The sequence below is a fragment of the Alosa pseudoharengus genome, unplaced genomic scaffold, assembly GCF_046254945.1.
Source record: "Alosa pseudoharengus isolate Yale_2024_CS ecotype anadromous, Long Island Sound unplaced genomic scaffold, YU_APseudo_1.1 YU_APseudo_1.1_scf_12, whole genome shotgun sequence".
NCBI lineage: Eukaryota > Metazoa > Chordata > Actinopteri > Clupeiformes > Clupeidae > Alosa > Alosa pseudoharengus.
This window is the reverse complement of record NW_027468587.1, coordinates 23,279,483-23,292,528: the sequence shown is the minus strand read 5'-3', so window position 1 is coordinate 23,292,528 and position 13,046 is coordinate 23,279,483. Positions and strand designations below refer to the sequence as shown.

At 41.7% G+C, this 13,046-nt stretch overlaps 1 protein-coding gene across 7 annotated transcripts in view; it reads right to left on the bottom strand.

The window, feature by feature from the left end:
• ptprub (protein tyrosine phosphatase receptor type Ub) overlaps positions 1–13,046 on the bottom strand; it is a 216,833-nt gene that overhangs the window by 111,056 nt on the left and 92,731 nt on the right. For all 7 annotated transcript variants that reach the window (XM_076280520.1, XM_076280519.1, XM_076280517.1 and 4 more), the window contains exon 3: positions 8,101–8,372. In XM_076280520.1, coding sequence (XP_076136635.1) covers positions 8,101–8,372 — 272 coding nt within the window. The remainder of the gene's footprint in view (positions 1–8,100; positions 8,373–13,046) is intronic.

The window sequence follows — 13,046 nt, the reverse complement described above, 5'->3', positions numbered from 1 at the left end:
GCAAGCAGTGAACGGGAATATAAGACTGAGGTGCAGTGAGAGGAAGGCTTTCCCAATCAGACTCTCTCTCTCTCTCTCACTCTCTCTCTCTTTCTCTCTCCCTCTCTGCCCGCTGCTTCTAAATAATACTAACCTCGGAGTCAGAAGTGCAGCATGGAGAGCCAGCAACAGACTCCAAACATTATGACATTTTACCAAAAGCCAGCAAGTCACTGCTGTCTTAAAGGCTATATATCCACTGCATTATTTATTATTATTATTATTATTATTATTATTATTATTAGTGATAATAGTAGTGGTAGTAGTATTGGTACTAGTAGTGGTGGTGGTCATATATTATGATGTTAGCAACAAACAACCCTTCCATGGCATGCCCTTCATTTCTTTTTTTCTTCCTTTTCTGTCTCTCCTTGCCTCGCCTACCTACACAACTACTCCCACAGCCACACACACAAACTTGGGGTTGTAACTCCTTTACAGTTCCCTGAGACTCTACTTATTGTTGACAAAAATACACAACCACAACAGTAGTTGATCCACAAAATTTCTGAGGAATGAATGTTCTTCCAGTACTACTCAGCATCGATCTCCCCTTTATTTCTTTTATTGATTTTCCTTTATTTCCCCTTCTCTCCCCTAACAGTGCTCTGTTTATTATAAGCAAACCTGAACTTCTGAAATCTCATTTAGCACAATGAAAATCATTGTTTTGTGACAACAGCCATTTCCTACAAGTTATGGAAGTGTCAGATCGGAAGAGAAGTGACAGAGCTGACAAAGTGAGCTAGAGAGTAATTCATAGCCCTGGCAGAGAGTCTTTCCACAGTAATTAAAAGGGCCTGGCATGAGCCACCTCCCACTTGATCTTATAAAAACTAATGCGCTCCCGACAACAATCTTCAAAGAGAGTGTTTAATCTCTGTGGCAAAAGGTCCTCGACCCTTAATCATATTTGGCATTGTGTAGGCCAATCAATCAGTTTTTACAATTAAATCAAATCCTGTATAATGTGTGTGCCTACTAACTATGGCACATACCTTTATGTACTTGGTAGTGATTCTACCAATGACCACATAAAAATCTCCTGTTCTCTAGAAGCAATAAAAAGTGATTGACAAAAACATTTCAAGCTAGAGCTGCCATACTGCCATATTGCCAGGCTGAACAACAACATGTTTGAATGGCTTCCTTGTCTCAGCTTTTGCATTGTAAGCGTAGTGGTCTGTGCCTGCTACATATTTCCCCATTTTGTTTTGTTCTGTTGAGTACTGTAGCTCCTGTCACATGGGCCATACATTAGTCTTATTTAACTGAACAAAAATCCTGCAGTTTAGGAAAGATATCCAAACATTTTATTTCATTTAATTCATTGCAAAAAACGTTTGCTTGAAAAGAATGAGAGCTAATAGCTTTGTTGGCATAACACATGAATACAAATCCGACAACAAAAAAACCCCAATGGATGAGTAATCTGCAACATCTCTGGAGCAACTATTGCTAGGGGTCATGTGGTTTATGACTGTAGTGGTTTGTCGCTGTGATTTAGATTACTGAGTCACATATCGTGTTACCATTATCAAGATAAAAACAGGTGTGGAGAATGACTAATATAACACTATGAAAACAACACAAGAGAAGAGGTTTTGCATTTCAATGGTGCAGGATCAGAGCAGTTCTACGCTATCACTGTGGCGATAAGAGATCAGCGACCTACTGCCTTTGTTTCTGACCTGCGGAGGAGAGCCAAGTCTGGCCCTATCGCTTCAAATCTCCAGAGATCCCTTCTCTTCTTCTGGGCCGCTGAAACTAACACTGATAAATATTTCAAATCACACACTTGGGCTATAAAAGCCTCCAGTTTAGGAGCATAGAGGGAGTGCTGAGGTTTACCACACACACAAACTTTGAACCACATAGACACCAACCTGACACTGCCCTCTCCGTCCCCAATTTATCACAGTTATAGGCCAGAGCCTGAAAAATGTGATGAAGCTATACGCTAACAGTCCTGACCTCAGCGCTAAGAACAACACAAGACCATAGGGCACAGAGATCTTTAGGGGCTTTTCGCCAGTGGCTGTGTTAAGATTTGCTGTTGCCAGAGAAGTATCATATCCACTTATCCTATTTCCTCCACATATCCAGTGTCTCTGACCTCCTCGACTTGTTATCCCCTTTCAGTGGGGATTAAAACAGGACCTCAGCTGACCGGGAACCCCTCTAGGCTGAGATGGCTGAGCAGGAATTAGCAACTTAAGCCATGTTAGCCTCTCTCTATGTGTGATTGTAATTGTGTGTGTGTGTGTGTGTGTGTGTGTGTGTGTGTGTGTGTGTGTGTGTGTGTGTATGTTCCTAAATGACAGCACAGTCCCACACCAGACACAAACTTGTGATCTATGCCGTTTTAGGCAAGTGCGCTATCAACGAGGCTAACTTCCATATGTGCACACACACACACACACACACACACACACACACACACACATGTGCGGGAGAGTTCCTAAACTCCCTCATCCCATATCCCTCCTGTGCAAGTACTAGAGAAAGTGGCACTTTGACTCAGTATGAAATTGCAAAGCTGCGTGATTCAAGAGGAGAGAAGAGGTAATGGCAGGCAGGGGAAACTGAGATAGAGGCACACAAAGAATACTGAGCACAGAGAAGACAAGCCAAAGGAGGATAGGAGACACTGGACAAACACATATATGGGCACACATACACACACATATAGAGACAGGCACACCTAAATACAAACAGATGCATATACACAACCGGTCAAAGGTTTGGGGTTACTTAGACATTTCCAGTCCATTCCATTCCATTATAGACAGAATACCAGCTGAGTTTTTTTTAATCAGGGCAGCAGTTTTCAAATTACATTATGTGCTTACATAATTGCAAAAGAGTTCTCCAATATTTTCTCAGTTAGCCTTTTGAAATGATACATTTTTTTGATTATTACAGTGGTGATATTGTTAGGATCCTGCAGGGACTGACTGCCTTTGTGGTACCCTGGTGGCCATTCTGTATATTGTTCTGTGTCATGTGTTCTGTGTTTACCTGTCTGTGTCTTTGTCTCCGCCCATGCCCTTATATGGTCTGTACTTCCTGTCGCCAGTTTCCGTCCGTTTCTGCTCTCACCTCATTATTGTTTTGTTGGTCTCATCCAGTCCTCTGTCACTCTGTTAATTAGTCTGTGTATTTCTACCCCCGGTATTCCTTTGTCCTTTGTCTGTTCGTCTCTCTGTTTTGTCCTGTATGTTTGTATGTTTGTAGAATAAAGTGTGTTTGTCTGTAATACGGTCTGGAAGAGTCTTGCACTTGGGTCCTCCTGCCATCCCTGACAGATATGATGAAAGCCGAGCCTTGATTCACCAATTTTGCTATCTTTCGTTTATCATTCACAAAATTGCACTAATCATTTAAAGTGCAGTGGGGGAAAAATGAAAATGCTAAAAATGACTGATTGTCATTGTGTAGCTTTTTTTACCCAAATTATATATCTGAGGTTGCACTGTTACTTTGAAGTCCATTATGTCAATGTCAAAGTGAATTTCTCAATGAGACAATAACATTAGGATATTTAATAATTGCACTGTCAGTAAAAACACTTACATTTTGCCCTGCATATTGTACTTATACTGTATTGCATAATTTGGAGAGAATCCTTGGATCTTCAAAGAAGATAAACTAACATTTTGACATGGAATCTAACCAAGACTAATATCACCATTTCAGTCTCTTCAAATTCAGTCTCTTAAAATTCTATGATTTATTTTTTCTTTAACCTTCTAACACTGTTCTGGTAAAAAATGACCGATTTACACATTCCCTGTACCATAAATATGGCATTTTTCATCAAATTGCCTTAAGACCTTATGATATCCTTCACAAAAGGCATTTGAACACATTAAATTCGTTGTGACTAATTTCTTTGAATTTTGAGTGATTTATTCACTTCTTTTTGTTTATGGTCAAAAATGACCACCATAGGTGGGAAAGAGTATAATTGCCATCCAGGAGATGAAAGACATCTCCATACACACACTCCTACAACTTTCCTGTTCTTTTGTGCCCATTCAACACATGAATCATACTTTCCACAAGAAAGTGTTTTTTTGAACTAATGTACTTCTCCCCCAATGTGAACCATACCTGCCAAACAAGTCAATCTTGTGTAAATTATAGGAACTCATCTCAATGTTCGCACACACATGCATGCACACACACACACAAACACACACACACACACACACACACACATACACACACACACACACACACACACACACACACACAAACACACACACACACAGTTTATGTTGTCAGTTCATGTTGTCGTGTTGCCACTTCTGCATGTGAACCACCAATGTTCGCACGCGCACACACACACAGAGACACACACACCCACACACAAACATACACACATGTACATTGACTCTCTCTCTCACGCACACACACACACACACACACACACACACAAACATTCACACACACACACACACACAAATTGGGCTTGTACTCCAGTACTATCCAATGCAACTGCAAGATAGATTCCTTCCACATTCAGGGACTATGCAGGTGTCTTGCGACGCCAAATTTTTCCTTACGAAAATTGCTCAGTACTTTACTTCCAGTAAATCATCAAGAAAGAAATATGAGCAAGCTTTATTGATGAGTAAAGATGTATTATCAACAACTTTTCATAACATATCAATGTAGGTGTCATAGGAAATTAGAAAAAAACGGCATGTTGCCCTGAGGCAACATTGTACCATAACGGACTTGCATATGGCCATACCAAAGCAAATGCATTATATTTGTAATTAAATTAGCAAGACAAAGGCAAATATATTGCATATACCTGTAAGTAAACTGGCAAATGTACTGCCTGCATTTGTTAGAAACAGAGTTATAAATATGTAATACTTATTAATTATAATATGTAATAACTATTAATTGTGTGTTTCACTTGCAACTCCCTGTACACTTTATGTGTGCCTCCTAATTTTAATTTCATTCTACTTTCTTACCTTTTACTATTAATCCTGCCTGCCTCCCTTTTTACCCTACACTGTTCAATGCTTTGAGTACATGATAAAGTGCTCTAGGGCAGTTCCACGCAAAACTGTCACGTTCATAACTAAGTGAAAGGGATTGCTGTTAGTGAGACACCCTGTGATGAACAGTGGATGGAAGGATGTACGAGGGGCACCTGTATGTGTGAAGTACATGAGTCTGTTTCATGAAGTTTTACAGAATGGCAGCATATGGTTGAGTATGTGCCCTGACTACCATACCAACATCCATGGCTTTTAGGTGTTGCGGTCAAGCTGCACACTTGTTACCCCATAGCCCCAAGTTTGAGGCCTGACTGATCCCTATATTTGCTACAGTGTAGGCCTATCCCGTGTTTCTCTTGTGATACTATTGATTGATTACTAAACTTTCAGAAAGTCAGGTGCAGGTCTCAGAGGGAAAGTTGATGTTGTTATGTGTGTGTGCATAGGGTGCATCATTACTCATACATGGGTATACATGGGTGTACGTGCATAAACTCATATATGTGTGTGGGTGCTTGTATGTGTATGTGTATACCTGATAATGTTTGGGGAGATTTATTGAGCTTTTAACCAGTAAATAACAGTGATTTTGATGATTTCATATGATAATGTGTATGTTTCAATCATTATAACTTCCAATCTGTAAATATTGATTTGCATTCCGCAATGGCACAATGTTGCCTGGGAGCAACAACTGAATTTAGATTTAGATTAGACTAAATTAGATTTTTGTTAAGTATGAGACTTGTAATACATTGAAAACCAGATACATATTTTTGTTCTAGTGTTAAGTTATACAGATGTGTTTTAAATTAATAAGTTAGCTTTAATTCTTAAAAATAGGAATTATTTGACTTTTTACCATATAAAAAACATTATTATTGTTAAAGTGTACATTTAACAGAAATATATATTATGAAAAATATTCAATATTTTTTCCACAAGGATATCATGATGCATACTATAGAGGGTTAAAAATACTTTTTGTAATTTTTATTGGTATTTATGTTAAAATGAAATATATGAATGGTCGTAAGAAATGGTTTCTTTCATGTTTGTGGAAGCGCACAGGTCTAGTGCATATCCTGGATGTTATGCTATGTTATGTTATGATGGCTATGCATGTGTTTATCTGTCCTTCACATGACCGTATAGGTGTATACCATCAACGAATGATACCAAAACATAACAAATATAATTTAATTCACAAGTTCAATTCAAAGTTCTGAAGAGTCAGAGTGGGGTTGTGCCAGAAATCATTCAAAACTTTTCAATATGTCTGCAGAGTGTGTTCTTAGGTGTGCTTTTGATTTGTCACAGTTATAATAGGAAGATTCATCATTTTAATTTCAAGAGAGAATTTCATATTCTTACAGACCTTATCGTAGAAGAGTGGAACATCGATTTCATTAGTCTAGGGAAGCGGCAATCTCCTCCGACATAATAACAACATAATAACCTACCGTGGAGTTATTTGTCTCACAAAGCCACTACAACGATTACTTTTTAACGTGCCTCCATTTAAGCATTATCTTCCAAACAAATGAGTTTTGAAAGATTACATTTGGAGTCTGTAGAAATGTGCACATATTTCACTCACATGAGCAAACGTGAGTTAGTGTTTGGTGCTAGAGTGCAAAATATACAACTGTGTCCCTGCCAATCCAACTCCGTAATAGCTTTCACTGTCACGTCTGGCCTGGTCCGGTGCTGTTATCTCCTCTCACCCTGCCCTACCTTCAAGTCCTGTTTGTGGAGAGCTTGGCTATTATTTACACATCAAGGTCATATCTCCACACGCTGCGCAGGGCTTAATTAAGTCAGAGGGATTGACAGTTGTTGATAAAGCGCACACTACTCAACTTAATTGCTTTTTGACAGCTCCGCCGAGTTTGCAGAAAAGGAGAAATTGAATTTATGGATGAGGTTTGCGTGACCGTGTGTGTGTGTGTGTGTGTGTGTGTGTGTCTGTGTGTGTGTTGAGTGCTGTGTGTGCCCACTTTCTTTCATGCCCCATGCAACAGCACTCCTGCCTGGATGGTTTCAACCAACCACCATTCAATCCAAGGCAGGGGCGGGGGTAGTCATATCAGTGGGACTACATTTTCCAGCAAACATTGTACCACAGATGTACAGACAAATGAAAAAAATAAATAATTATACAGGCATGACTGAGAAAGCCTCGCTCCTGTGCATTCCAGTTAGGACCCATAAGCATTAGCCTACATACCTGACTGTCCCTCTGCCCCAAGAATCAATGGTCATTACAGTGGGCAAGGGGTGTGAATAATAAGCTTACATTGCAGTCAACCCCCACAATGGGCCACACTGTAAAGATCTGACCTACAGCAATGTTTGGGTTGATTTTGGGTCTGTGGACTGTGTTATGACTGTCTTAGGACTTATTGCTAAGGGGTAAACTACTAGCCTGGTTTCCCCTCACTCACTTTGTGAAGACAGTCTGGCTACTCTCTATTAAGATATGTTTCCAACCCTGACATCAGAATGGGGGTAGACTTTGCGATAACTTTGAAATCATTGGTCCAGTCTAGCCAATCACATTGATTGGGGATTCCTAGCAATATTTCCTTCTTTGCCTAACCAATTACAAACTGTTAAATTTAGACATTCTTCCGACTGCAATTTTTTAAAAACGTTTACAGGCCACTTTCAATTTAGAAAAAACAACGTTATTCCCTCTCGGGCCACTCATGTTATGGTTGGTCATTCCCCCTTGGGCTACTCATGTTATGGTTGTTGGAAACGCTAGTGCATTGAGAGAGGCCAGAGAAGTATCTTAGTGCGATGAAAAAGAGCTAGGCAGGCAGGGAAACTACACCCAAAGAGCATATCATACTGCACTACATGTTTGGAACTTACTGCTGAAAATTCGAGAGTCAACTTATAGAGAAAAAAAATCTTTCTATTACCGGTAAAGATTCTGCCAAACAAATATATAACTAAATACTGTAGATAAATAAATAATGGACGAATGAATAAATATGATGTATAGGTGAAACGGTGCTGCGGCCTTCACCTGGTACTCGTTGGGCCAGAACATGCTGACAGCCAGCTCCACCTGATGCCACTGGCGTCCGTGGGAGCCGGAGACGTTCCAGACGGGCAGGCCCAGCACGCCGCCGTTGACGCGCACGTAGACGCGCAGCGCCCCAGGGCTGTGGCCGTCGCGGCTGTACAGGAAATAGCTGAACTGCACACAGTGCGTGTCGTTCTCGCTCAGCGTCTGCAGCAGCAGCTGGGCTCGCTGACCCGGAGCATGCTGGGAGGAGTTCACCATCAAGTATGACCCTGCAGGGAGGGAGAGAAAGAGAGAGAGAGAGAGAGAGAGAGAGAGAGAGAGAGAGTCAATCACAGAACAGACACAGGCTTCATAGAGTCCAAGCATCTAAATGTCACCTTTCTTGTGCGTTTTCTGTGTATACAGTTTTGTTATTTAAAATGGTGGTGGTGTTTATGTCATGGATTGAGTTGAATTCGGTGCTGTGATTAGAATGATTAGCAGTGCGTTTAAAAAGTGAGCTCCCATGCTGTAGGTTTGCTTTTTGCAAAGTGAATAATAAACAGACATCCTCCTCAACACAGCACACAGTGGCTTGAAGTGTTTTGTCACTGATCTTCTTCGTTCGCTTGGTGTTGGGTGTGCTGTTGTTTCACAAATGCAAGGGGGGGGGGGGGAAATCCCACCAGGAATTATATTCCCTTTCTACGAAATAGCCATTAAGTCTTCTTTACCAGGCAAACCAGGCAAATGGATCTGAAAAGCACAAGGTCTGCTGAGTGGGCTCTGAAACCAGACATCCTCAGGACAAAGGCATTTCAGGCTTTTCACAATATGGCAGAGCGAAAATATAAAAGGAAATATGTAAAAAAAAAAAAACAGGAAATGTACCAAGTTTGAGAACTCTGCTTACATCTCACAGAGAAAAGAGAAAAAAAATAACAAAAGAGAAAAAATAACAGGAAAAGCACATCTCACAGTAGTCTAACCCTTCTACAGTAGTCTGCACTGTTCTTGAAGTGCTCTTAGGCAAAGTCCTTATAGGCAGCTCCATCTCTGCGCCTATCTCGGTAATGCACTTCAGGCAATTACGGGCCACTATTTTCTATTGAAATGAATAGGGAGGGATAAGAAAGGAAGGTCATAATGACATTAAAAGTACATCAGGCGGACTGGTGAATTTGAAGCTCTTCATAAAAGTCTTCATTTTGCTATTTTATGGGGTCTTTATATTCAGAATTACTCAAACTTCGACATAATATCAAAAAGTACATCTAATGTTACTACAGAGGCTAACAGGTCCTATACTTTCAGCACGTTATTATAATGGAACTCTCTAGCTAAAGCTAAAATCAACAATACAGATGTGGGAAAGAAATGCAAGGGCAGTTTGCTTGCAAGTCATATGAGATAAGACACATCACATGCTTCGTTGTCAAGATGGCTAATCATGTGTATTTGTTTATTTTTATTTCCATCAATATTGTCATAGTTGTTTCTTTCTTTTTCCCCTTTCGAGTCCACTGTCCACTGTGAGGTCATATCTGAGGTAGGTGTGGGAGGCGGTTATTGATAAGAATATTATTGTGATATTGAGCATAACACACTTTATTTGAAATAATAAAAAAATATATATATTTGAAATAATAATAATTTCTATGGAGGATTCTTTGAGTGCTGTGTCTCCTCATGGGAACCGACCCCATACATTTCTATGGAGGATTCTTTGAATTCTGTGTCTCCTCATTAGAAGGTCTACAGTATGTCTTAGGTACCCACTTATCAAGTCTCTCACTTTTTGACACATCTCATTAATTTACCTTCAGTGCAGTCGTGCACTGACAGTGCAGTCACAGTTCAAATGCCCTCGGAGGGAGGTAGAGAGGGAAGGCCTCCCTAAACTCATAACATAAGGGCAGAAGGGAAAAGACTTTGATGCAAAACAGTTAGCCTGGAGGCATCTCACTGCTGTGTGGCAAGAGCAAATCTTGTTATTCAAAGCAGCGTGCGCTGTGTGTGCAACAGCCTGTTGTTGTGTGAGGCGGAGAAGTGTCATTGGGGTTAACATGCTCTCTCTCTCTCTCGGTCTCTCTCTCTCACTTTTTCTCCTCTTCGTCTCTCTCTCTCTCTCTCTCTCTCTCCTCTTCGTCTCTCCCTCTCTATCTTGTGTCCCTTTGATACACACAAAACACACACACACACACACACACACACACACACACACACACACATACACACACACACACACACACACAGACTCACGGACACTCACAGACACACACACACAAACACAGGGTTCCGGTGGCTCCTTGGCATTAATCAGGTTGACACGATGATTACACACAAAGGACAGGGGGACATTCTGCTGGGTAGTTACACATGCAAGGTGAGCCAGGGCCTGTGGAGTAATTACTGATGAACCGTGAGCTCGCCGAAACGGGAAGGAAAGGGAAGGGCTTGGCCACGGGTCCCTATGCCCTTCACTAATCAGGCCAAGCAGACCCGCTCGCCCTGCCGGTCCCCCAGCCACTAACGAGATTTCGCCGTTGCACGCCGCAAGACCCCGCGTGCCCACACTATCAGTACGGTCATCACGCAGTCCCACCACGGAAGGATGTTCTCAGTGTGGAGGATTCTGACTCAATGTCTTTCTCTTCTCCACCAACACATACACACAGATAAACAAGCATATTCTCTCTCTCTCTCTCTCTCTCTCTCTCACACACACACACACACACACATACACATACAGAGACAGAAAGACTACCTCTCTCTCCCTCTCTCTGCAATTCTCTCTGCCTCATGCCCTTTGGTGCCTTGGTGAATCATCAGGCAAAAAGAATGTCTGTCTCCTCTGAGAAACTCAAACATTGACTCTCACTGGGGGGTCAATATGTGGCAAACTGGCACCAACTGCAGAAAACTGACTGTTATGTCCAGATGGAACTGCTGTGATGCCTTTGAGAAGCAACAGATATGTGTTTTCTTTCCTTTATATTTTGTAAATGCTAGCAAAAAATAAGCACTATTAAAGCTAAAAACTCAGGTTTTGTAACCAAAAAAATACGTCTGAGCTCAAGTACGATCTGGCAGCCAACTTTTTACCTATGAAATTGCTGCTCTGTCGCTTTGAATGAATGGAATGTCGTGCTGAATAATCCAATGCAATATGCGGAGTGATTACTAGCGGTAGGCTAAACAAGTTTAGCTAGGTTACGGGGACGCTGGCGAGACACGCCGCTCTGTCTGGCATCATGTTTTTGTTTGTTTTTATGTAATGTTCGTAATTTTATGTAATGTTCTGTTATTTTTTTTTTTATTTATTTATCAAGTTAAATGTTTTCATCCTTTATTTACGTTATTTTCGATAGTTTTGTTATTCTTGGTCCTTTTTTCTGGCTGATAACTAACGTTAACGTTAGTTTCTATTCGACTGGGCTGATGAGCTTGCCTTGACTAGCCGTCGGTCTTCCATCTGACGCTGCACATCCTCTGTCTGGACTCGTCTGGACGGAAAGATTGCTCAGGGCAATGGGCCTACTCTGCGAGAGATCTGCAGCTGCCACGACCACCGAGCTGCGGCTGACCTGCGAGCTTCCATAACGTTAACGTATAGCCTCTGACGCTGGGTGCCTGCAGTCTGGATTGAGTGCTGACGTGGGGAGCTCTGATGGCGACGTCGGGAGCCATGAGGCAACAAACGGTCCTTGCTAAAGCCACCGAGCTGCTGATCAGCAGGAAGATCGCCCATCATGACTTCAGACTGTTGTTCTTCCAGTGCTCTGCTCTCCAGACTGCCAGTGAATTCTCTGAGTTGGTCAGTGAAAGACTGACTTGACTTGACTTGACAAGTTTGACTGGGGATGTTCTGTCACATTCCCCACTCTTGATGACTCATGGAATGCCTCTCGTCTGATCAGAAATGAATAAATGGTTTGACCGGATCTAACTGTTGTATAATATACATTATAGACATTTCCTTTGCATTCAGCTCTCTGTTACCTTGAATATCACAGGTGGCCCTGACCTATAGATAATAAAGGCAGTTGCCAAGGGCGCAGAATTGTATGTTTCTTCATGATGCTATTATGGTGTGAGTGTATGTAATATTTGTTGCATGTTGCATGTTTCTTCATGATGCTGGCACAGTGTGAGCGTATGCTACTGTATATTCATTGAATTTATCTATGCTGTCACCTATGCTGCTGAGCTGTCACCTATGCTGCTGAGCTACTGTAGTAGCAAATACAAACAGTCCCTTGCCATGTGTAGCCCACCTGCTATGCACACTTCCCCTTTGAAATACATTTTAGGGTTCACTGATATCTATTTGCAAAGTGAAAGGATGTTAACTTATAAAGTGTACACTTTAAAACTACCATTTAGTTTTACCAACTGTGCTACAGGCAAGCCAAACATACAGGGGGAAACTGAACCCCATGCATCATGGTGAGTGGCATAGCCCCGCCTGTGCCAGCCCAGGACCCAGGCCCTGGAGTCTGCCCCCCCTGGGCGAGTCCCAGCCATGCCTCTGGGCGTTTGCGCTTAATTGGATTGGTCCGGTGGCATCATGGTAATGCACTCCTGGGAACCCACAGAGGCTATAAAAACCAGGGGGGGCGGGGGGGGGGTGCAGAGGAAGGGCGGTACTCCCTTCAACACAGTCTTTTATGGGCGTATTAACCGTACATCTCAATTTAGACATTGACTGTTGAGGGGATATATAGTGCAGGAGAATGAGAATACATAGTGAAGAGTCAGCCAATGTTGAAGCGATCATATTCCCACAGGCCCTGCATGTCGGAGCCATAAATGTTCCAGTTTAAAATAAAATGAGGATGTATGTGGATATACATGAGGAGAGACAGCCAGGGGACTAGCCCATCTACGTGAAATCCACACAAGCTGGATGAGCACTCATTCTGACACCTGCGTTCACTTTCCATTCACACAGAATTCCAGAT